Genomic DNA, 26,450 nt, shown 5'->3' with positions numbered 1-26,450 from the left:
GGAGCAACAGGGGGTACTGGTTAAAACCAAAGGCTCTGTACCTGAATCCCAGACTCAGTATTTGCCAGCTGTGTGACTTCAGGCAAGTGGCTTGACTTCTCGGTGCTTCAGTTTACCACTGATGATAATCTCTGCCTGAAAGAAATGTAAGAAATTAAGGAAACAATAGCCCAGTACCACACCCACAGAGCCCATTCTCTCAGTTAGCTTTGACAACAGACTTAAGAGGTCTTGGAGTGGGAGAGGACTCTGGCTTTGAGCCAGACAGAGCTCTCCTTCTCAAAGGCCAAAACCTTGACATCATCCTTGACTCCTCTCTTTCTTTTACGGGCCACAGTCCATCAGCAAATCCTGCCTTCAATACCCACCCACAGTCTAACCATTCCTGCCATACCCATGGTATCAACTTAATCTAAAGTGCTGTCAGCTCTCAACCAGATTATTGCAAAGACCTCTTAGCTGGTCTGAGATCTCCCATCCTTGCCTCCGCCCCCAGCTCTCCACAGCACTCCTCTTTTCAAAACCCTTCTGTTTCCTAACACTTCTGGAGTTAACTAACAATTTTTAAAAATTTTTATTGGAGTATAGTTGATTTACAATGTTGTGTTAGTTTCAGATGTACAGCAAAGTGAATCAGTTATACATATACATATAGCCACTTTTTTTTTTAAGATTCTTTTCCCATATAGACCATTACAGAGTATTGGGTAGAGTTCCCTGTGCTATACAGCAGGTTCTTATTAGTTATCTATTTTATATATAGTAGTGTGTATGTCAATCCCAGTCTCCCAATTTATCCCTCCCCCTCTTATCCCCTGGTCACCATAAGTTTGTCTTCATCTGTGACTCTATTTCTGTTTTGTAAATAAGTACATTTGTACCCTTTTTTTAAGATTCCACATATAAGCGATATTGTATGATATTTGTTTTCCTGTGTCTGACTTACTTCACTCACTATGACAATCTCTAGGTCCATCATGTTTCTGCAGATGGCATTATTTTGTTCTTTTTTATGGCTGAATAATATTCCATCGTGTATATGTACCACATCTTCTTTATACATTCCTCTGTCGATGGACATTTAGGTTGCTTCCATGTCCTGGCCACTATAAACAGTGCTTCAGTGAACATTGGGGTGCATGTATCTTTTTGAATTATGGTTTTCTCTGGGTATATGCCCAGGAGTGGGATTGCTGGGTCATAGGGTAGTTCTATTTTTAGTTTTTTAAGGAACCTCCATACTGTTCTCCACAGTGGCTCTGCTAATTTACATTCCTACCAACAGTGTAGGAGAGTTCCCTTTTTTCCACACCCTCTCCAACATTTACTGTTTATAGATTTTTTTGATGATGACCATTCTGACTGATGTGAGGCGATACCTCATTGCAGTTTTGATTTGCAATTCTCTAATAATTAGTGATATTGAGCATATTTTCATGTGCTTTTTGGCCATCTGCATGTCTTCTTTGGAGAAATGTCTATTTAGATCTTCTGCCCATTTTAAAATTTATTTTATTTGTTTATTTTTGGCTGCATTGGGTCTTCGTTGCTGCCCACGGGATTTCTCCAGTTGCCGCGAGTGGGGGCTATTCTTGGTTGCGATGCGAGGGCCTCGCATTGCAGTGGCTTCTCTTGTTGCAGAGCTTGGGCTCTAGGCGCGTGGGCTTCAGTAGTTTGTGGCACGCAGGCTTAGTTGCTCCATGGCATGTGAGATCTTCCCAGACCAGGGCTCGAACCCGTGTCCCCTGCATTGGCAGGCAGATACTCAACCACTGCGCTACCAGGGAAGCCCTTCTGCCCATTTTTTATCTGGGTTATTTTTTTTTTTTTGGTATTGAGCTGCATGAGCTGCGTGAGATTAATCCCTTGTCGGTTGCTTCATTTGCAAATTTTTTCTCCTATTCTGAGAATGAAATTAGAACACTCCCTAACACCATACACAAAAATAAACTCAAAATGGATTATTTATTCAAGGATCATTTTTTCTTGAGTATCTACTATATGCCAGATACTATTCCAGGCACTGGAGATAAAACAGAGAACAAAACTTCTGCATTCAGAAGTTTACATTATCATAGAGAGAAGGACAATAAACGAATATATAAGAAAAACATACTATTAATAGTTCAGTGTTCTGGAGGGGAATAACAGAGGGAAGGGAAGAGGGCTTGGGTTTTAGACCCAAGGTGGTCAGAGAAGGTATAACGGACATAAAAAGGGTAAACAAAAAGCCCGAAAGTGGGAAAGGTGGGAGCCAAGGGGCAACCTAGGAGCCGAGTATCCTTGACTAAGGGCTCAGCAAATACATGGGTGGAAGTTTTCCTGGTGTGTTTTAGGTACCCCGAGGAAGTCACTGTGACCATCATGGAAAGTGTGCATGAGGAGAAGAGGGGATTGACCTCACGGGGGTAAGTGGGCAGGGTTCAGTCTTGGAGATTCTCCAAGGTTTTTTTTTCCTCAGATTGAGATTGGAAGCCAGGGTACATTTTGAGCAGCGGCGTGACTGCAGTTCAAAAGGATCACTGAGGTCGATGTGTGGAAAAGCTTAAAGAACAATAGCAGAGTCAGAAAGAGTGTTTAAGCAGCTATCACAGCTGCTGAGATACGATGGTTTCGACCAGGAAGGGAGGTAGCAGCAGAGGTGGTGTCAAACCCGAAGGCCTCATAACAGTGTACCAGCTCTTCCGATAGGGTTCTTCCTACCCCTCCAAACTCACCTTGTTCCTTCCTGTATCCCCAACCACACAGACCACTGCTAAGCTCATATAGGCGTCTAATGAGTATTTGTTGAGACAATGAACAAATTAATGAATGATCTATCCCTAGATCATCATCACCCATTTTAACGATAGGCATATGGTCAGAACTCAATAAATGTTTACAGACAGAATACCGCACGATTCTGCTAAACCCAGGTGGCTAGGCCTCTTCACAGATGGGGAAAACTGGGACTGGGGAAGTATACAATTGGGGTCCCTCTGCACAGCTTACGCTAGAAGCTTCCTTCCCAATTTTAGCATGGCGAATTCCTGACACTGAGAAGAAAGAGCTTACTTTCAGGGTGAGTCACAGTGACCTCACAGGAGTTTCCCCAAAAACGTCCCTACCCTGTGGCAGGGAAAAACCGGAATCTCGTAGAGCCGGAGGGTCAAAAGGCTCAGGCCAGACAGATATTCGGAACGTCCCCGGAGGACCTCCCACCCTCGGGCCATAGAGACGAAAGGACAGAAGTGCCGCCCTTGTGCAGCCGAGACCCCGCCCCCCGTTCCGCGCCTCCAACGGAAGCCGGAAGCAAAAGAGGGCCCTGCTAGCCCCGCGGCTCGGTGGTTTCGGAGGCTCCGCAGGATTGGGGAGAAGATGGCGGAAGAGGAGTGAGTGGGCTTTACCGGGCGGCGGAGGCGGCAGGGCTGGGCCCCATCGGGTGACTGCGAGCACCTCAGGCCGCCCTCCGGCCCCAGAAGGCGGAGCTCTTTGTGCTGGTTGGCCAGGACTGACCATGCCGGCGCCTGCGAGGAGGGCTGGAGGGACGGGCCTGGGCCGTGCAGCCTCCTCGAGGTTGGACCCTCTGGCTAGGGATCGGCTGCCCAGCGTAGGTCTCGAAAGCCGTCTTGCGGAAACCGCAAGCCAAATTTCACTTTTCTAGTTTTCGCATCCGCTGATTACGCAGCGCTTCGCCGCCTCCAGAAAGTCCCCCAGCTGCACCCCTTACGTAGCCAGTCACCTCCTCCATTGTAATGACTATTTTTCACATCTATTTCCTTCAGTGAGTTTCCTTTATTCGTTAACTGGTGGCCATCTACTCTATTTCAGGCCCTGGTCACATGGTAGTGAAGGAGGCCGACCAGGAGCCGCTCTCAGGGAGCTTCCATTCTAGTGGAAAAAGAAGACCATAAATAGACGAGATGATTTCAGTGCTCTGGAGGAAATGGAATGGTGTTGGCGTGTGGGAGGCTTCTTGGGAAGAGGTGACGTGCCACATGAAACCTTAGTGACCAGAAAGAGGGATAGGAGAGGAAACAGCAGGTGCAAAAGGCCAGGAGCAAGAAAGAGCCTAGTGCCTTTTTGAGGGACAGAAAGAACGGCAGGATGGCTGGAGTGTGGAGAGCAAGGGAGCTAATTACAAGATGAGATAAAGTGGGTGAAGGTGCCTCTGTCCTCCTGGTGCTGCTGGGGAAGGACCACTCTTAGTCCATCTACATACCTGCCAGGCACAGTCTGTTGCGTGTTATAGGTGCCCCATCTGTGTTTGTGGAATGAGTATGTGAAAATGAACAAGGAACCAACCCCATGGTTGAAATTTGACTTCCTCACCTGACAACTTTTCATGTATGTCTTTTGGCCTGGTGGTCATTTCATTTAGTCACATTACTTACTGAGCATCTATCTTTTCTGTCCCAGACACTAAATTGGGCCTCAGCAGCACAAAGCAAAAGAGGTGGTATGACTCTGATTTCAAGTTTGGACTCAAAGCTTGATTCTGCCACTGACTGATATTCGCCAAGTTATGCAACCTTTCTGAGCTTGTTATTCATGGGTAAAAAAGAGAAAGTAGTAGTGTCCACCTCAGGCTTACTATGCCTATTAAATGAGAGTTGGTATGTTACTTCGTTCCTGGAATGAAGCGGTACTCAAAAAACATTAGCTGTTATCATCACAGTTACAATGATCAATATCGTACTAGTTTACAATCCCAACACAGTGTGAGGAGATAGTGTGAGGAACACAGCAGTAGTGTGGAGGAGGGGATTACAGAGGGGATTATATTTGGGCCTTTTGAACTCAGAGAAGGTTTTTGTAAAGTAGGGTAGAGCATTCTGACCAGATCAACAACTGGGCAAATTCAGTGGCTTCTTCAGCTTGCAGATACCATCCAAGGAAAAGAATGTAAACTGGAGAAATAAGGCACTTAGTAAATAATGTGGGACCTTGGAATATGATGAGACTCCAGTTTGCTTCCCTTTAAATCCCCAGTTAAGTGCCAAAGAGCAGGCAGCATTTGATTCTACATCGGTCCTGATTCCCCCTTGTCCCTGTCCTCTTAAGTGTTTGCGTTCAGAGTACCTGAGGCCACTGGTACCCTTCGTGCCGCCGCAGGCAGGAGTCTTCCTAATCAGTTTCTCTCTGAAGCCTGCCTCTTGGTTGCAAGAGCCGTGAATCCCATAAAGCCCTGTGCCAAATTTCTCTGTCTGTCTGGTTTGTGTGTGTGTTGATAATTCGGGGCCCTTTTTCCTTTGTCTAATTCTGCTCCTTTTTCTGTTCTCCAACAGGTTCCCCAATACAACTCATGAAGGTTTCAACGTCACGCTTCACACCACCCTGGTGGTCCCTACGAAACTGGTGCGCCCGACCCCTGCCAAGCCCATCCTCCCGGTGCAGACGGGGGAGCAGGCCCAGCAGGAGGAGCAGTCAAGCGGCATGACCATTTTCTTCAGCCTCCTGGTCCTAGGTGCGTGCAGGTCCTTGGGGAACGCGGGCGGAAACACCCTCAGCTGGCGTTTGGACTGTCTGTGTGCGCTGTCCGTATGGTTAACCCCGTGTCAACCACTGTTGACTTTGTCAGGTCTTCCTCCTGTTTGGTTTTCACTTCAGACGCTGAGGGTCAGTGATCAGTCAGTGCATAACATCAGAACAGGGTACTCCTTTTTCTTTATAAAATCATTGAGCTGAGCAATTCTGAAGAGCCCCTTATATATCTTAGACATCCTTTGAAAGGATGTCTAGAGAGAACCTTGAACATCTGCTTTAGTGCATTTCAGACTCTGCTCATGAGCGTCTGTGTGTGTTTCTGTGTAGGTGGTGGTGGGAGCAGGAGGTGGGGTGGGGTGTGAAATGGAAGAGCGTCCAGCTTTCTGACCAGAGCAGCATTTTGTCCCTTGTACCCATTAGGCCTCCACGTAAAATTTTACTTAGTTAAGAGGTTTGCTGTGAGTAAAAGATCAGACACCCTTGCCCTAGCACACTGTTTTCCTTAACTTCCATCATTCCCATTAACCATGGTCATGACTTTTGCCATGTCTGTGTACCACCTGTGCTGTTATTTACCTATATAATGTTTTTCTTTAAACAGATTTACTCTCTCAAACTGAAAATCTCATTTTATTCGACTTCCTCCTTTAGCAGGTGAAGAAATGTAGGCCCAGAGAGGTTAAATTATTGACAGACCTGGTTTGGGGGAGCCTAGAGGCTAATAATATCCAGGTTGCCAGACATCGGTCAAGAAGTTTAGATAAAAGGCAGTAACGTAGCTGCCTCCCAGAGACTATGGACAGTAGACACCTGTTTTAGACTAGAAGACCCAGTTGAAACTGCACAACCACTTTGGATCAGCTAATGAAGAAATAGCTTCAAATATGACCCTCCAAACTCTTGTTTTTGTGTGTGTGGTTTTTTTTGGTTTTCTTTTGCGGTACGCGGGCCTCTCACTGTTGCGGCCTCTCCCATTGCAGAGCACAGGCTCCGGACGCACAGGCTCAGCGGCCATGGCTCATGGGCCCAGCCGCTCCGCGTGCGGCATGTGGGATCTTCCCGGACCGGGGCACGAACCCGTGTCCCCTGCATCGGCAGGCGGACTCTCAACCACTGCACCACCAGGGAAGCCCCAAACTCTTGTTTGAAGAGTGAAGTTGGAACGTTTACATTTTCTGTGTCTCTTTAATGATACTGAGTCATATTTCTGATTAGATTTTTTCAGAAGAAAGGAAGGTACAAAAAACTGGAAAAGTGCAGAGTATTTCCATAGCCATAATAGATGGCTATTAGGATTGTGTTTTTGAGGAAAAGTGTAACTTCTTTCACATTTCTATTCAGACTCTGTTAATTAAATAATTTTAATAAGATACTAATTTTATTTAAAATCCCAGGACTCATCCTTGTCTTTCATAGTTTTTAAAAAACTTCTAAGGTGTACACTGAAAAAGTACACAAACCACAAGTGTACAGTGTCCATTTAGATTTGATATGCCCAAATAATTTTTTACTCTTTCAGCGTAATTGAATTCTATTTCTAGGGGATTACTTTAACAATCAAGGAGTCTTGTTTTGTTTTCTTTTTTTTTCCCTTTTGTTACAGTAGTTGAATACAAAGAAGAAAAGCAGTTCTTTCCTTGATCAAGAAGTCTTTAGTACCTGAATCCTTAAACCTGAAAGAGTATTATTAGTCTGTTTATATTGTTGTCAGCATGATATGTTAGGGAATATAAAAGGCAAGCCTTGGGGAAAAAAAACTTCTGTTTTGTAATCACTTTTTTCACAGGAGGGTGAAAAAGATAAGACTTTCAAAGTAACTTTCAGGGTGTGGAGCGTCTAGGATTAGCTTGTGCCCGAGATCACAAAACAGGTTTTTATAATGTGCTTTTTAATCCAGACAAAATCCTGCCCACTTTTGGCCTCTTTGAGGCCAAAAAGGGCTGAACTGTATTTAGTAGTGCTGCATATTTCTATTGGATTGTCTTCTCTTCAAACAGATCATAAACCTATACTTTAGAGTCATACTGATGTCAGATGGTTTCTGTTTTCACCTAATCAGTTGATGAGTTGGTATCTCCACTTTTTATGTGTAGGTCAGCATGCATTAGAAGAGTGGAATGCTTTCTAAGTAAATTTGAAGGCATTTTTTTCCTCTGTTCTTGCATATCAACAAATTATTAAGTATCTTGTATATTTATTTGTGATTATGTGTCCAGTATAAATCTGATAAAGAAAAATAAAATGGCTGTTAATAGGTAACTTGCCAGCTCACTAAATATATAGACTAGTGAATTGAGGGAAATAGTCCATAGATTATTCTAGACTTCAGGAACTCATAACCTGGAACGGATTTACCACTTTTGTTTACTATTTTAGTTAGGTCAAATGAAATTGTAACTTTTGTGTGGAAAGGATGCCAAAACTCTGGTTACTTTTGACTTTTAGAAGCTTGAAATCAGTTGACTTACACTTAACCCTTGCTGATCTTTGACTCCACAGAGACAATAGTCAGTCATTATTATTGACTTAGAGTTAACTCTTAGCATCATTTGACACATTTTATGGGCCATTAAATTTAATGGAGTTGTTAAAATTGACATGCCTATGTTTCAATATCTTTTCTGTAATTAAAACTTCAGCATGAAAAATTGGAAACACATTAACTTGTACTCATACCCTCCATATGACACAGAAGCTTTTGTCCCTTCTTGCTCTGTTTTTTCCCAAGTGTACTTGAAAACATACACTTGTATGTGTATATATACATGTGTACATTCGTAAGCACATACACACCAACAGGCACATATAGTTGGGAGTTTGTTTTAATATAAGCAGGGTCCTATAACTTGCCTTTTCATCTCACAGAATGTCTTGGAGATCTTTCCATGTTAGTCTTTTTGTATCTACCTCATTCTTTTTTTTTAAAAAAAGGATGTGTTTGTGGTAAAATAAACATAACATAAAATTTACCATTTCAAAGTGCACAATTTAGTGGCATTTAGTACATTCACGGTACTGGGCAACCATCACCATTATCTCGTTCTAGAACATTTTCACACCCCAAAAGGAAACCCAGTTCCTATTAAAAGCAGTCCCTCCCCATTCCGTCCCCTCAATCTCTGGTAAACACTGTTCTGCTGTCTCTAGGAATTTACCTACTCAGAATATCTCATACAATTGGAACCATACAATATGTGACGTTTTGTGTCTGGCTTCTTTCACTTCGCATAATGTTTTCAAGCTTCATCCATGTTGTGGCATGTGTCAGAATTCCCTGCCTTTTTTATGGCTGAATAATATTCCACATTATGTTTATCCATTCATCACTTGATGGGCATTTGGGTTGTTTCCACCTTTTGGCTATTGTGAATAGTGCTGCTGTGAACATTTTTGTACAGCTTTTTATGTGGGCATATGTTTTTATTTCTCTTGGGTACATGCTTAGGAGTGGAATTGCTGGGTTAAGTGGTTACTCTACGTGTAACTTTCTCAGGAACTGCCAAACTTTTCCACAGAGGCGGCACCATTTTACATTCCCACCAGCAATGCACAAGGGTCCCAGTTTCTCTCCATCCTTGTCAACACTTGTATGTTAATTATAGCCATCCTAGTGGGTGTGAAGTTTTTAATCTCCTGGTTTTGATTTGCATTTTTCTAATGATTAATGCTGATGAGCATCTTTTCATGTGTTTATTGGCCATTTGCATCTCTTTAGAGAAATGTCAGTTTAAGTCTTTTGCCCATTTTAAAATTGTGTTGTCTTTTTATTGTTGAGTTGTCAGAGTTCTTTATATACTCTGGACACTAGACCTTTATCAGACATATGACTTAAAAATATTTTCTCCGATTCTATGGGTTGTCTTTGCAGATCTCCTTTTTATAGCTGAAGACCATTCCCTGGCATTGATCATTCTTATATGTAGCTCTCTCCATTGATAAGAGTTTTCTCTTTTGCTCTTAAAGCTGCAAATAGTTGTGTGATTTATGAGAATAAACTGTAAATGTTTTTCATCCAGCTTGGTGCAAAGAAAGGGCAGAAACTGATTCCACTCCTTAGATCAATTTTCTGTCTCCTTATATGCTTACCTCCCTGCCTTTTTAGGCAATAGACGTTCTCATTGGTTACATGTACTAATGCATTGGAACTTTTTTTCTTGCTCTTAGTAGTTGGTGTAGGAGTTTTCTAACTAGGCTAAATATTTATAATAAAGTAACAGCACAGATTGATAGTTTAGAGCATAGAGTGAAAGGAGGACAGAATTTCTGTATTTACAGCTGTTTCCTTTCTCTGGCCACCTGGTGCTTCTTGGTGGGACTAAAGATAATCTAATTTGTCAGTGTGGGCTCTGAGGGTGGCCAATTCACAGCCATGCATAGTGTTTAAACATTTCCTTTTACAAAAAAAAAAAAGGCAACACGTTTATTTTTAGTACTCTTGAGGTAATGCTTTGATGAGATGGCATACCACCTGGGTGCCTCGTAAGAGAAAAAGACATACGCACTAACATTTGGGTCTTGAAATTACATTTAGGAGTTATTTATGCAAAAGTGTGCTTTTTTTTTTTTTTTTTTTTTTGGTTCAGAAATAGGTATTCCTTTCAAATAGTTTTACGTCTTTCTGTTTCTTTTCTTTCATGACAACACCCCTGTGAGGAAAGTCAGACGTTATTCTTATTTTGCTGGTTGAGGAATGAAGGCCGCAGGGAGGGAGGTGGTGGGTGCCCAGGATTAAGGGCACAGGGTTGGAATTAAGCTCAACCCTGCGGCGCCTACCAGCAGTGGGACCTCTCTAAGCCTCAGCTTTTATCTTGAATCAAAGGAAGTAGTGGTGATAACAGCTCATTCAGAGGGGGTGTTGAGGGTCCAATGAGGCAGCGTTTGGGATGTGCTCGGTGCAGTGCCTGGCTCATGGGAAGCCCTCAACCAGTGGGAGCCCCAGTACCCATCTGGGGAGCAAGCACCCCATCTTCAGGTCTCTGATGCTCTTGTCACCAAACCAATATTAACTTCGTTCTGTTATTTTAAAACACTCTCACTTCCTTCTGCGTTAAAAGAGAATGATCTGTGGTGGCAAGATACTTTGTATCAACATATATTGTGTTGCAGCTCTATTTGCGTAAAAGTGATTGATTTCATTACCTTCCTCCTCACCATTGAGGATCATTTCTCAGAATCAGGGAAATTTGAATAATTTTAAGTGGTTGTATAAGGTTTACAGCTTAGAATAGAGGTAGATGTCTGTTGCTCTTTCAACAACTGGAAAACAAGCTAGTTCAGGCATGTAAAGAAATAGGGAGAAAATGTAACGAACACCATGCATCTACCTCCTGGTTAAGAAATAGGAAATTGAAAATACAGCTGAAGTTTACTATGTCATTGTCAGTTGTCCATTTCCCTGGCAGCCTCCTAGAAATAACCCCTGCCTTGGACTTGGTGTTTATCATTCAAAGTTGGGCTGTTTTCTAGGGGCAGGACAGGAATAAAGACACAGAGGTAGAGAATGGACTTGAGGACATGGGGAGGGGGAAGGGTAAGCTGGGGCGAAGTGAGAGAGTGGCATGGACATAGCTACACTACCAAATGTAAAAGGGATAGCTAGTGGGAAGCAGCTGCATAGCACAGGGAGAAGGGAGATCAGCTCGGTGCTTTGTGACCACCTAGAGGGGTGGGTTAGGGAGGGTGGGAGGGAGACGCACGAGGGAGGAGATATGGGGATATATGTATACGTGTAGCTGATTTACTTTGTTATAAAGCAGAAACTAACACACCATTGTAAAGCAATTATACTCCAGTAAAGATGTTAAAAAAATAATTTTAAAAAAAAGTTGGGCTATTTTAACAATGTCCTATTTTTTCCTACAGCTATCTGCATCATATTGGTGCATCTACTGATCCGATACAGATTACATTTCCTGCCAGAGAGCGTTGCTGTTGTCTCTTTAGGTAAGTGCTTATTGGTGATCCTATAACAAAAGCACTAAGTATACCACTTTCTGAGTGCCTCCAAAGTGCTAGGAACCACAAGAGATGTGGTGTATACCTGAGCTCATTTCATTGTCACTGCAAGCTGCCATGAGGGTGTTATGATCCCATTTTACAGATGAGGACACTGGGGGCTCAGAGAGGGGTGTTGACCTCCTAAAGGTCACATAGAAGCCCCTCTATCCAACTTGAGAGCCCTTTCTACTTCTAGTACCACCCTCAGGGCACATCCAAGGCTTTTATCCGTTTATTATATTGTAGTTACTTTATTTCTAGTTTCAAGTTGCCTACCAATGATATTTATTTTTTTCTTATCATCACTACTTTATAAGTTAATTTTATATATAAAATTATATGTACTTTATAAGTTTTCTTCGCCTTGTAGATCTGGTTTAGTATATTTAGAAATTCTTTCCCAATATAGCGATGGTTTAGCTTTGGAAATGAACATTCACACTGTTCATTCTAAGGTCTACTACTAGGCTGTGCTGTCACTCGACTAAGGTGAACAACTGACAGGTAATTCATAGAATCACTGAATTTCACAGCCGGAAGAGGCTCTCACTTGAAGGTTTAGGATGGAGGAATGGCTCGCTTTAATGTCAGTCAGATCTAAGGTCTTCAGAGAGCATTCCATTCTACCTCACTTATATTTCCCTCTGTTGTTTCCTGTGGCAATTAACTGTTAAGATAATTAGCCTCTATTTAGAATGTATGAATGACTGTAATCACAGTTGACCTCACATGTCAGTTGACTGAAGTGGTTAATGAAGCAGGGACCTTACTTTTCAGTAAGTATTAAAATCAAGATGTCGGTGGGGAAGCTTAAGGGATAGTAAATAGGGTTTCACTAAGGTCAGCCAAAGCTTTCATCAGTTTACTATATTGTAGTTACTTTTACTAGTTTCCACTTGCCTGCTGATATTTAATTTTCCTTATCACCACTGGTGCTTTATAAGTTAATTTTCTTTGCCTTAGATCTGGTTTAATATAGCATTCAGTATTTTTCGCAATATAGCAGTGGTTTAGGTTAGCTTTAGAAATGAATGATCAGACTCTGTTCATTCTCCTTCCCCTACCAGTACCAGCATTCCTACTATTCTGTTTCGACCCCTCCTGTATTTTCCCTGGACTTCACAGTACTACTAAGTGCCAGGTTCTGGCCTATGAGCCTTCACATTGCCATCTCATTTAAGTCCCGTAACCCCCAGGTGATGCCATATTTTAAGGAAGATGTACCACTGGATAATTTTGATCTTCAGTAAAGAGTTAGAAATCAATTTTAGTCAGAGTTCCTGCTCTCTGTTGAGCAGGCTCTTCAGCTACACATCCTGGCAGATTCTAACAAACTTAGTTAACAAGAGCCTTAGAGCTCTACGAAGAGGAGGATCATTTGTTAACATTCCTTTCCTGATATTAGGCACCTCGAAAATAACCTATATAGCTAATACCTGTTATTCTGGGGCATTCAGTAAAGACTTAAAAAGCCACTGCAAGGAAGTTACAGTTTTGTGGTCAGTTTACCTAGTTTCTTAAGAATAAGACCTATAGTTGGTGTGTATTTAGGTATTGTGCACGTGGAAGTTTAAGTGGTGGTTCTTGTAGTTTGGTTTGGAATGTCAGGTTCCTCACCGTCTCTTGAATGTTTCAGTAACCGTGGGTCACTGAACGCCAGTGCTTGCACAAGGACTTACAGCGACATTGTTGTGTGCTCTTAGGTAGAGCCATTTCCCCCTCCGTGAAAACAGAACCCTCGCCGTGACCCCGTGTCTTGCCACAGTGTGCTCAAGGAAGGTGGGCCCCTCCTCCGGGTCAAGGTTGGTTTTCGGCATCGTGATGATTGTTTCAGAGGGGTGGAGGCAGCAGGCAGTGTGAAACCCAGGTCTGGCCAGTGAGACCAAGGGGAAGTGTGCTGGGGTGAGGAGTTTTGGAAACATTTTTCCTCTCTGATAAAAAGAAATTTCTCCTTCCTTTGATGCTGTTGTATGAGGATGTGATGCCAGGAGCACTGGTAGCCATCTTGCAATCACTGTGGCTCAAAGACAAAAGCCAGAATGCTCAGGCTTGCCAAGGGGACAGATGGGAAGCCCAGATTCTTGACTACACTGTTGTTTTGTAGAATTGATAGCCCTGAAACTACCTATCTCAGAGCTGCCTGTTACATGAGATAATAAACATCCATTGTTTAAGCCATTTTTAGTCAGGTGTTCTTTTACTTGCAGAGGAAAACATCTTAACTGATATAGGACTCTTTCCATTCAATGGACAAAATCAATTCAAAATGATTCAAAGAAAACAGTTATTGGTGTGGGTGGAGTTGCACACCCATTGGCTTATGGCACCAAAAAAGCTACAGGCGGTGCCAGCTTCAGACTTCGCTGGATCAAGTCTCCTGGACTCAGTTTTTCTCCATTCTCAACAGTGCTTCCCTTTGTTTTGACTTCACTCTCAGGGGGGCTCTCTCCACATGGTAAGACTTGACAGCTTCAAGCTTGCTCTCCGTAACAGTAGCAGTCACGCTGGGAAAGGTGACCTCCTCTTCCCCCTGGTTCCACCAGAAGTTGTAGGATGAAGTCTGACCAAATGGCCACCGCAGAACTGGACATGGAGTGGAGCAGTGCTGGGGGTCAGCAAAGGCTGTCCATCCACAAGGTTTCTTTCTTCGCTGATGTTGCACAAATAACTGTAGCCTATACAACTAGGGCTTGGGAGTGGGTGATGGAAAGTCAGTCTTGCCTTCAGTACTTAATTTGCTAACTCAGGTGACTGGAATACTAAGAGCACTTCTAGGGAGATTACTGGGGTCCAGAAAGGACTTTTTGTTATATTAGAGGACATTTGGTTAAAATTTAGAAATGCTGACAAAGCTGTCAAAGTAGTTCTGTATTTCATAAAGCTATGTAAATGGAAGGAAAACTTTTTTCTCCTACTGGAGCAAAGTGTAACAAAATATTGAGATATCCACTGTTTCAAGAATTTCCAACTTTTGTGCCAAAAAAGAATCTAGATGAAGCTGCCAGAGAAAATGGGGTTTTCATTCTTTCAGGGGTAAGTTTTCCTAGCCTACTTTTTCTAACCAGAAGTTACTTTTTAGTCCACAGTCATTTAGAGATACTGTTGGCCTTTTGTGTTAAGCATTCAGAGTTCCTAAGAAATCGTAGGTATAGAAGAGGACTATCTGTACTCAAAAAGCACATTTCCGCTCTTCTATTTTACTGTATTTTCAAATGAATCAAGACTTTTAAAATTCTTTATAAAAACATAGTATCAACATGAAGTTCTAAAGCTATTTCCTTGGCCCTTGTTCAAAGCTTTCAGATACTTTCTATACTTAGGGAATTCTGTAGTTCGGGCCTTTTAAAAATGTATATATATATTTTTTCACACTTAGCTATAAAGAAGAAAATTCCTTTTCATTGACAACCAGCTTTTTTTATCATGCTTCCTTCTCTTCCAAACCATGTGTAGACGCACACATGTCCATCAGATGACTTGACTTGGTTTGAGTTTCAGTCATTTTTTGTGTTCTTCACTTTTTACTGTTCTTTCCATGTATTAATAAAGTTCGCATATTTATTTTTATTGGCCATATAGTGCTGATTCACTATTCATATATTTTGGGCTGAAATTGGTAAGGAGTGAAAATGAAATAGTTGTACTGCCTACCGTCCTCTGTTGTATATAGCAAAAATAGGAATAATTTTTTTTTTCATAGTCATACTTTATCGTAGAGTGAGGAAAGGCCTGAATGGGGTTAAGAATGGAATTTGACTACAAATGCCAGGGTTTAGCCTGAATACTGCTGATAGTTAGAAAAACCGTATTTTAACTTGTAACTGGATTTGATTGAATCATTGAATAAATAGGAATATACAAATGTGCTTCCTTGTCATAACCTGCTTAACTATGTTTGTGCTTTTAGTTATATTAACTCCTTGTTTTGACTAAAGGATTGAAATTTTTTTTTTTTTTAAGAGTAGGGCTCTTTTTGTCAATGGGGGTTTTGAGTAGAAGACGATGAAAAAAGATCACTCAGTTCCTGAGTTGTTGACTGAAGGGAATTCTGGAAAAAAGCATATATAATGATTATATTCTAATTGTACTTAAGTTCTAAGAACGGTTTTTTTAGAGAAAACTTAAAGCAAGAATCCTGACTGTAACTCTAACAGCTTTCCTGACTTTTTAGACTGTGAGAGTCCAATTGTGATGCAGCTTGAGCTGTCCCATGGGTAACTCTCCCTGAGTCTCAGGTACTTTGATTTTTATTAGAGAAGAAACAGGCATTCATTTGTTGGCATTAGAGTAGCTCTCTCAGAGGTAGAGGCCAAAATTGGTTGTCACATTGACAAAATGATCACATTAGACTCTTAAGGATTTTCCAGGCTCTCGCATTCCAAGGAAGAGTGCTAGTGCAGACTTTTAGCCTCTGGGTTTCTGGAAACATGGCTCAGAGGTGACAATTTATTCTTGGAACATCTTGTTGCTCTTTAGCTGCCATTAGCTAAATGTGTGCTCTGTGTGTAATAGTGCATGCTTTGGCCTGGAGTCTTGCTCTGATTCTCCTTAGTTTTATGGTCATCTGCTCTTGGCTCAGCATTTTTTCATCTTAAAGTTGTCTTTTATACTTAAATCTTTTAGATAAGTCAGAATAGTGAGGTAGTCTAAACTTTAAAGGAAGAAAGGTTGTTAAAGGATTGCATTTGGAAACTTGCTACATCTGGGCTGATTTCTATAAATTTCCTCTTTCGCCACATAAATGTTCTCAACAGAATAGAAAGGAATAACATTCCACTGAAAAAGTAAGCTACCTTAAAAACAAAATATATAAACAGCATTTCCCCAGAAAACAGACAGACAGCTCTGAGGTCCTGATTCTTATCTTCCTGGCAGGTCTTCTGTCTTTCAGAATACTATCTTTGGAGTATCTATATTAGTATAGGTAGCAGCATTAAGGACTGGAATTTCAAAATAACCTTATTATAGCATAAGTGATTCTATGATTATAGCTAACAAAATGTGCTAACAATATTTTAAAGTATTTTCAAAAAAATCATTTGTGGTTAAAAACATATTACATAAGTAGTTATATTCCTTTCTGCCCTATCATGTAGTAGCAGGGCTGTCTCCTCATGGTAATCAGGGTTAGTCACCCCTGCCAGCATGGTAGCCTGTTTCTAGGCCTGCTGGTCTGTTGGCACAAAGAGCCCAAAGTGACCAGGCGGCAGCCGTTGTAACTCTCACTATGTGAACTCTGGTGGAAATGTCCCCTTCTGGGAGCCAGGTTCTTTCAACCCACCGAGCCTAAAGTTTCAGGCTAAGGAAGCAGAAATCCTCCAAGCAGGACTCCCCACTCTTAAGTGAGTCACTGAGAGTGATGGTGAGTGGGGTACCCATTGTGTGCTGTACCCATGCTTGCCTGTTGGGGATGTACCACCCTATAATGGCCACTGCTTTCAGGAATATGCCACACCCTGGAGGAGTGCGCCATTCCTCACAATATGTCACCTCCAAGCCTTGCCTCGGCTCCATTATTTATTTATTTATTTGTTTGGTTTTGGCTGCGTTGGGTCCTCGTTGCCGCGTGCGGGCTTTCTCTAGCTGCGGCGAGCGGGGGCTGCTCTTCGTTGCGGTGCACAGGCTTCTCATTGCGGTGGCTTCTCTTGTTGTGGAGCACGGGCTCTAGGGTGCACGGGCTGAGTTGCTCCGCGGCATGTGGGATCTTCCCGGACCAGGGCTCGAACCCGTGTCCCCTGCGTTGGCGGGCGGATTCTTAACCACTGCGCCACCGGGGAAGCCCCGCAGCTCCATTTTTAAGAGGCCATTTACCACTCTGGCTGGCTGGCAGTTTCTGGATAGGACCGTGTGGTGTCCATGTCTCATGCCCACTTCTGCACCTCCTTTGCCATAAAGTGAGTCTCTTGGTTTGACATGTTGTTGACATATTGTTATGCAGTATCCCACTTTGGTGGCTCAGACACTTATGGACTCTGGGACGGTGGTGCTAGCATACATGTCAGCCTCAGTCAGAATGAATTGCTGCCCTTTCCAGGATGGAAGGGGTCTGATGTAATCGAGTTGCCATCACGCAGCTGGCTGGTCTCCTCAAGGGATGGTACCACACCAGGTGATGAGTGTTGATCTCTGTGGCTCTCCAGTCATACATTCAGCAGTGGCAGTGGCTACAGAGCAGCCTTGGTGAGAGGGAGTTCATGCCGTAGGGGCCCCGCATAGCTTCTGTGTCTGCCATCATGGCTACTGTGCTCATGAGCTCATTGCACAGACACTGAAGTGGCCAACATCAGAGGCTGGCCGAGTGTTTCATGAACCACGCGTGGGTTTTTTTTTTCTCCTCTGTCAGTTGGTCTTAAAGAGCTCCCCATGAGGCCGTATGTAGGAGCTGAGCTGAGAGAGAGATGTTGCTGTAACAGCTGAAGATGACATAGAGGTCTGGGCCACAAGTAAAGCATATTTGTGCCTTTTAGATCTGCACAAGTCTGATCGCTAATGTAACACTTGCATCTTAAAATGGATTGCTCCTGGGCCCACCCAGCCCGACGGTAGGTATGGCAACCCAACTTATGAAAGATGATTCTGGCCACCTGAGCACTTGACGTCCCATGCTCAGATGCTTGTCTCTGCCACGGCCCAATAGCATGCCAGGAGCTTTTTCGTGTTTTTCCCTTGGGAGTTTTTTGAGTGGTATATGTGTCTCTTCTGTAAATGGCATGACCTTGCTCCAGAGCCCTAGGGATCTATGCTGAGCGACCCTCCTATTGGGGCTTGCCCGCCTCCCTTCCTACCAGATACCTCCAGTTCCATGGGGTCCGCCAGATCGTATGGCAAAAGCCGCAGAGCTGCTTGAACTGCAGCTAACTGTTTTGGGCCTCACTCAAAACCATCAGTCTCTCAAAATCCAATAAACCGGTTGAAGTGTTGAATAGTTTTCTCCAGTGTGGAATGTATTGCCTCCAAAACCTGGAGAAGGCCTACCAAGTGCTGTGCTTCTTTATTACGGTAGAAGGGGCAGACCTTTTCCTTTACTTGGAGGCAATGTCTTGGTGTGCTTCAGACCACTTGACCCCTGAATACTTCCCAGATGGGCAGGCCCCTGAAACTCTGTCCTCTGAAGCATACGTGTCTTAACCAAGACGTCTCTTTGCCACTTCCTGCTTGTCGCAGTACGTTAGCATGATGCCAGTAGAGGACCAGTGTATTGTCCTGTGGAACGTCCATATGGTCTGTGTCCTTGGGGACCATATTATGCAGGAAGCAGTAGTTAACCTAAGGTACTTGCCTCATTTGGGGCATCTGTGTAATCTTGAAATAACCTGGGAGCTCTGTATTCCAGTGAGGTGGTAGGGACCACTTCTGCAGGCCTAGAAGGTCCACGGGAACCTGAGGGTTAAAGGTGCTCATGTGCATCTCCCTAGGCACCCCTATCCCATGTCTGAGCCCCACTTCTTCCTTATCAGGGCCCTGCTAGGAGAAGGCATAGGAGATTTATCATCTTGAGTTCAGCATTCTCTGAAGATCTGCCACTCTTGCGGTTAAGACCTGTGCCCAGTCTTCAGCTCTAGAGGCCCTCCAGCTGCAGATGAGGGTCTGTTTCAATGCTGCCAAGGAGGCCCTCTGACTCTCACCCTTTGCTTAAAGTTGGTGATTGTTCGGGCCTTTTGTTTTCTTTTTTTCAGAGCATTGGTGGCACTCAGCAACAATCACAATTCCACTTTATTATTTCCATCATAACCTCTTTAACACAAGAGATACTGCATGAGCCCTTGCCTCCTCCATCAGTGTCCCGACACTGTCTACAAGTGAAAGTCTTAGCAATGGCACTGCCACCCCCGGTGAGGGACTAGCAGTATTTTACCTCCAGTGTTGGGATCCTCTTTGCCTGGAAGCTGCTGAGTGGTCCAACTCCAGAAGCCCATCCTCGAGTTTGCTTCCTTTGACCACTCCACTCCTGGAACCAGTGGTCTTAGGTTGGCTCTCTAAAAGCAGAATCTGAGACAGGGGTTTGGGGACAGGTACTGTATTGAGGGGTGCTCTTCAAGAGCAAATCTGTAAGGGAGGGAGTCAACAAGACCAGGGAAGGAGAAAGCCAAACGGTGGGTGTGATCTCAGGGTAGGCCTGGCCTAGCCTCAGTAGGAGGGCTCTGGGGCAAGAACGCCCAGCAGAGTCTGTCTCTCCTTAAACCGAGGGGGTGGGACTTCTGGACCCCCATGAGTTAGTCATTGGCTATGAGCTGGTGTGGGGCGGGCACAGCTTCCATGATGAGGTGCCTCTCAGTGGCTAAGGGCAGTTTTCTGGAGAAGGGGACAGCCGTGAGCACTTAGCAGCCAACACGCACAGCAGCTCACATAGATGGGCCTAGTGAAGGGGAGTGGGCGAGCCTCACAGCATCTGCCACAGAAGGCAGCTGATGAGCTCTTTACAGAATTAAAAAGGCCTGTACCCTTGACCCAGCAGCCCCTCTTTCAGGAGTTTTGTCTGTGGATACGCTCACACATGTGGAATGATGTATTTACCCGGATGGCAATGGCAGTGATAGCAGAAGCCTGGAGAACACCTGGGCGCTCATTACAAGGGGACATATTGGATGGCACAGTGGAATACACTGCAGCCACTAACAAAACAAACAGTGTGAGGAAGCTCTTTATGTGTTGATATGGAATAGTTTCTAAGAGGTAGTGGTAAGTTAAAAATTCAGAATAATGTAAATACTGTATTACCATTTGTCTTAAAATTTATTTTATGTGTACATGCATATGCATGTGTATAATTTTAAACGTACAGACACTCTCAGCAGAAATGTACAGTATAACCAAGAAACTGGTAACGTTGGTGGTCTACGGAAAGGAGAAAAAAATAAGAATGGGACAGAGACTTAAGTTTTCACTGCATACTCTCTTATACCTTTCAAATTTTGTGCCATAGGCATCTGTTACATAATCAAGTAAAAAATAAAGTAATTCATTTTTAAAACAATTCTGGATCTGCTGTTTACTAGCTCAGTGATGCTTGTCCTTAGCCTCGGTTTCCTTACCTGTAAAATGCAGGTGACAAAGCCTTCACTTCATAGGACTTGCAGATATTAAACAGGGCAATTCATAGAAATCACTTAGTATAATGCCTCCCTGCTAAGTAATCAATAATTGTTAGCTGCTGCTATTAATATTATTATCATTTATATTATTATGGTTTATTACCTTGTAGCGTAATCGTGAGAATGAGCTTAAATAAAGTATATTATATACGGTAGCACAGTGCCTAGCAGCACAGTGTGTGTGTGTGTGTTTCTTTTTAACACAATACAAATTAATAAATGTGTGTGCATATACATATATGGATATATTTTCAAGGGAACTAGAATCGTGTTCTACATACTGTTTTGTAACCTGATTGTTATACTTAATACATTTTAGGCACTTTCCTGTACTGTTCATATTCAGGAATACTCGTATTTTACAGCAATAATGGTAGACCAGCAGTGCACCCTGGGAGCGGGAAGGGTGTTAGCAGTTCATAGCTGTAGTACAGTCTCCCTGTGTCTCATCGTCCAGAGGTGGTAGAAGGCACCCAGGAGCCAGCAAGGCCACTGTCACTTGATGGCCCTGAGCTATCAGAATAGGCTCTCTGAGCCTTCCTACCTGGAGCATTCTCTTGAGGAGTAAGAATAATTTAACCTGACAAATCCTGGGAGAAGGGTCTCAACAAATAATTATGAATTACTCCTGATCCTTTGAGTTAATCCAGTGGTATCCATAATGAGGTGTGTGTACAAAGATCCATAGGAGGCAAAAGGAAATATTAGAACTTACGTTTCTATTTAATTTGAATCTCCTTTACAATCTCTGTTTTTTGTGTTATTTATTTTATTATTTTTTGGCTGTGCCGCACAGCTTAGTTCCCCGACCAGGGATTGAACCTGGGCCCTCGGCAGTGAAAGTGTGGAATCCTAACCACTGGACAGCCAATTCCCTGTGTTATTTTAAAATGCGTTAATATAGTAGCACGTTTTTTATAATAAAAAAATAAAAATTTGTAACTTGAAGGTGCATGCTCAAATTCTTTTTACTGATAGGAATATACAAAATTGTATCTAGGGTATTATTTCCAGGGTGTCTGGTTGTATGGTATAGATTAATTTCTCCTGGACACTAGGTTGATTTGACCTAACTTTGAACCTCAATCTCCAAAGGATAAAGGAGGAGTTTGCCAATTTAATGTACCATAGTTCAGTCCTAGGACATTTCAAAAGGATTACTCATGTAATAGTAATAATAGGAATAGTAGTAATAATATATTGTATTTTACAAAGCTTTCCAATGTCTCAATAATAATATAGAAACAAGCTTAGGCAATAGAATAATCACTGATTCTCAAATGTAATTGCTTCATGTGTATTAATTACAAAAGCATTGATCATAGTATTAAAGTTTTTGGTGTACATTTACAAAGGAAAAAGAAAGTGAGGTTTAGTAGCACAGAAAAACACTAGCTTTAAAAATTAAATCTGAAATCATGAAAAAAGTTCCAACTTCCCTAGTAATCAGGAATGATTACTGAGTGCAGATTGACTGTAAATGCAAATTGAAACCTTAAAGTACAATTTCTTGCCCCTCATACTGGCAGAAGTGTTAAAGTCTGATGATTTTCCAGGGTTGGCGAGGATGCTTTGGTGCGAGGGGTGTAAATCGGCACAGCCACTTTGGAGGACAGTTTGGCAACGTTTTCAGAGATAAAAATGCTCATGCCATTCCCTGTCTCTGGATCTGCCCTAGGGAGATACTCATACACAAAGAGGCACATACAAGCATGTTCACCACAGCTGTTAATGGAAGACAGTTGGAGACAGCCATCATTGGGGGAACATTAAAAAGATAGTGACTTTTAAAAAAATTAAAATGGAGGGGAGGGATAAATTAGGAGGTTGGGATTAACACATACACACTACTATATATAAAAGAGATAACCAGTGAGGACCTACTGTATAGCATAGGGAACTATACTCAATATTTTATAATCTGTAAGGGAAAATAATCTGAAAAATATATATATATATATATATGTTTACCTGAAACTAACATGACAGCGAAAATCAACTATACTTCAATAAAATTTTTTAAACAGTAAAGTAGAATTTACAAAACATAAACTTTATGATTTTAAAGTGTAGAATTCAGTGCTTTTTAGTATATTTACAGGGTTGTGCAACCATCACCACTGTCTTAATTCCAGAACATTTTGATCACCTCAAAAAGATACTCTCTGCACATTAGCAGTCACTGCCCATTTTCCCCCTCCCCTTTCCGCTGGCAACCACTAACCTACCTCCTGTCTCTAGATTTGTCTGTTCTGGACATTTCATATGACTGGAACCATACGATCGGGCCTTTCGGGGGCGGGGGTGGGGTGACTGTTTTATTGTGATATAATTCACATACCATGCAAGTTACTCGTTTTAAATGTACAGTTCAGGGTTTTAGTATATTCACAGAGTTGTGCAACCATGACAACAATTTTAGAACATTTCTTCACCCCGAAAAGAAGCCCCATACCCTTTAGCTATCATCCCTGAAACTCTCCTCCCCAGCCCCGGGAAACCATTTCTGTCTCTATAGAGACAAAGGCAATCTATAGATTTGCCAATTCTGAATGTTTCATATCAGTGGATCATAAAAGATGTCGTTTGTGTCTGGCTTCTTTTACTTAGCATGTTTTCAGCATTCATCCACATTGCAATATGTGTCAGTACTTCATTCTTTTTAACTGCTGGATAACATTCCATTGTGTGGCTATACCACATTTTGTTGATCCATTCATCAGTTGGTGGACATTTGCATTGTTTCCACCTCTGGGCTAATAATGTTGTTATGAACATCCGTGTACAAGTTTCTGTACGAACATAGGTTTTCTATTCTCCTGTGTAGAATTGCTGGCTCATATGGTAACTCTGTTTTGCTTTTTGAGGAATTGCCAAACTTTTCTACAGCAGTTGTGCCATTTTACTTTTCCACCATGGATGTATTAAGGGTTCCAGTTTCTGTATATCCTTGCCAACACTTATTTTCCATTAAAAAAAAGTTATAGCTATCCTAATGGGTATGAACTGGTGTCTCATTGTGGTTTTGATTTCCATTTCCCTCATGACTAATGATGTGGAGCGTCTTTTCTTGTGCTTATTGGCCATTTGTATATCTTCTTTGGAGAAATGTCCATTCAATCTGTGGCATCTTTATGCTGTGCTGTAGAGCTGTTCAAAAGGAATGAGGCAGATCTATATGGAGTCAGCCCTGATCATAACACTGAGCAAAATAGCAGGTAGTAGAAACTACCTGCTATAGGACTTCTCTGGTGGTCCCATGTGCTTCCACTGCAGAGGGCACAGGTTCAATCCCAGGTCTGGGAACTAAGATCCCACGTGCCAGGCAGCCAAAAAAAAGAAAAAAAAAAGATGCATTATAGAACCATAAGTTTTATATAAATACAGGTGTGCCATGTGTTACATACACACACACCCTAGCACTATATGGTAAATATAAATATGTTAGAGCATAGAGAAGCATCTGGTAGAATATTCCCCAGACTTATCAAGATGCTTGGTTACCTTGGGGCAGGGAGAGAAAGAACTAGTGGGGGTGGGATTTCATCAAAAGGGACTTTTGTCTTATTTATAACATTTTACAAAGTATTCATGAACTATTTGGTTAATAAAAAATTGTATGAGGGCTTCCCTGGTGGCGCAGTGGTTGAGAGTCCGCCTGCCGATGCAGGGGACGCAGGTTCGTGCCCTGGTCCGGGAAGATCCCACATGCCGCGGAGCGGCTGGGCCCGTGAGCCATGGCCGCTGAGCCTGCGCGTCCAGAGCCTGTGCTCCGCAACGGGAGAGGCCACAACAGTGAGAGGCCCGCGTACCGCAAAAAAAAAAAAAAAAAAAAAAAAAAAAAAATTGTATGAAAACTCCTTAAAATATATACACAGTTTAAAAATATAAGAAAAAGGAAGCAACTGGGGAACTCTAGAGAGGGGTTAGAATCCGTGCTTTCATGCCACGTGGAAGTGAATGTACAATTACTGTTCTGAAAATGTCATTGATCATTGATTCCCTTTATAGCTCAGACCAATTTTGTCTTATGTCCTTTTTATCAAAACAGTTTTGTTGGTCTTTTACTAATATATAACAATACAAATAGTACAGAGGTTTATAAAGTTAAAATTAACTGATCCTCTCTTCAGCTCAAACCCCTCCTTCCCCATGACAATTAGTGTTAGTGCAGCTTCTTTTCCTAATAAACCTCTGTGTTTTTGTATTTTCTTCTCACCCCACCCAATAAGGTGTGTTTCGTCAGCTTTCTGTTGTTGATGGGGAAAAGCTCCTTCCCCTCTAGCGGTAAGGGAAGTCTTTTTTTTGGCTGCGTTGGGTCTTCATTGCTGCACGCGGGCTTTTCTCTAGTTGCAGCAAGCGGGGGCTACTCTTCGTTGCCGTGAGCGGACTTGTCATTGCAGTGGCTTCTCTTGTTGCGGAGCATGGGCTCTAGGCTCGTGGGCTTCAGTAGTTGTGGCTTGTGGGCTCTAGAGCACAGGCTCAGTAGTTATGGCACACTGGCTTAGTTGTTCCATGGCATGTGGGATCTTCCTGGACCAGGGATCGAACCCGTGTCCCCTGCATTGGCAAGCGGATTCTGAACCACTGCACCACCAGGGAAGTCCGAAAGGGAAGTCTTTATCTCTAAGCATCTGTGATAGTGGTCTTCAGCCTTGCTTTGTATCACCCCCTACCAGAGATTGTTATTTTGCAGATCCCAAGTTCTGCTCAGGTGTCTTTATTTCATAAAAACCTCCCATGATGATTCTGATGAGCCCACAGGGTTAAGAATCATTAATCTAGTGAGTAACAGAGCAATCATAAATTGTACCCGTGATGCTTCTTCGAGATTTTTGGTAGGTTCTTTATGAGAGAGTAATGAGCCTGTCAGCTTTGTGGAAACATGCCTGAACTTAGATGGTCTGTTTTGTTCCAGGAATTTCACAGAATTTTCACTTTAGGTTATTTTCAGCATTGGGGCTTTAACTCTAACTAAATACTCTACATAGAGCTACCATCTGAGCCTGAGAAAGTGATCTTGGATTCCTTTTTGAAAACGGTAGGAATAAGTAGTACAGGGCAAACTTAGCTTTCAGCCATTTCAAATCGAAAATGAGTGGATATAGCAAGAATGACAGATGCTTAAATCTTCCATGCCAGGCTAACTATCCCTAGGTCTTGTTTTGTAAAGTTTTTTCACCCCTCCCCACACCCCCACCCCCAGATTTTTGTAGACTTCTTTATAGTATGTTTGCCTGAGATGCAAGTGCGAAACTCATGTGACTCATAAAACTCCACACTAATTTCCTTTCTTAATGTTTTCAGAGATAAAACTTGCAGAAATTCATAGATGCCATTTAGAGACGTAATAATAGTCAGTTTCTTTAGAATAATAAACCTGACTAATCTTTCTTATATCTTAAATTTTTGTTAAGCTTTACATTTTCTCTTCTAGGTATTCTCATGGGAGCAGTTATAAAAATTATAGAGTTTAAAAAACTGGCAAATTGGAAGGTAGGTTTACCCAATTGTTCTTTTTTTTTAACATAATTACAATTTTTATTGGTTCTTAAGTTTAGTAACACTGATTTTGGTGGCTTTCTTATCATTCCTTGACTGTCAGTAAAGTTTATATTGTCCCATTAATTTTTTAACACTGGTAGATTAGGGTTGATATCTTTACATCTGAGTTTTTTGAAAAAGCATAAATCTCACACTGTGTCAAATTAACATAGGAGCATTCAATGCCATGTTTTGTTATTTATTGGCATTTTTATAATCTTAGACTAACTTGCGGCATATGAGGCTCTAATTAGCATTTAACATTAAACAATGTTTATTGCTCCTAATTCCATTCTGACACCTGAGCCCAATAAGACGTATCTGCCCAGCACTGTAGACCTTACAGAATGC

The 26,450-nt window shown here is 42.3% G+C and overlaps 1 protein-coding gene across 7 annotated transcripts in view; it reads left to right on the top strand.

The window, feature by feature from the left end:
- Positions 1 to 3,278: 3,278 nt before the first annotated feature.
- The window catches only part of SLC9A8 (solute carrier family 9 member A8), a 72,062-nt gene continuing 48,890 nt past the window's right edge, over positions 3,279 to 26,450 (top strand). Inside the window, exons 1-5 of one of the 7 annotated variants that reach the window (XM_067011771.1) lie at positions 3,574 to 3,589; positions 3,811 to 3,965; positions 5,268 to 5,446; positions 11,329 to 11,409; positions 25,993 to 26,051. In XM_067011771.1, coding sequence (XP_066867872.1) covers positions 3,931 to 3,965; positions 5,268 to 5,446; positions 11,329 to 11,409; positions 25,993 to 26,051 — 354 coding nt within the window. In that variant the 5' untranslated portion in view covers positions 3,574 to 3,589; positions 3,811 to 3,930. The other 6 variants (XM_059036066.2, XM_067011770.1, XM_067011772.1 and 3 more) reach the window with 6 other exon arrangements.

The sequence above is a fragment of the Kogia breviceps genome, chromosome 14 (genome assembly GCF_026419965.1).
Source record: "Kogia breviceps isolate mKogBre1 chromosome 14, mKogBre1 haplotype 1, whole genome shotgun sequence".
NCBI classification, from domain to species: Eukaryota; Metazoa; Chordata; class Mammalia; order Artiodactyla; family Physeteridae; genus Kogia; species Kogia breviceps.
The sequence above is the reverse complement of the archived record's forward strand: the minus strand, read 5'-3'. Positions and strand labels throughout refer to the sequence as shown.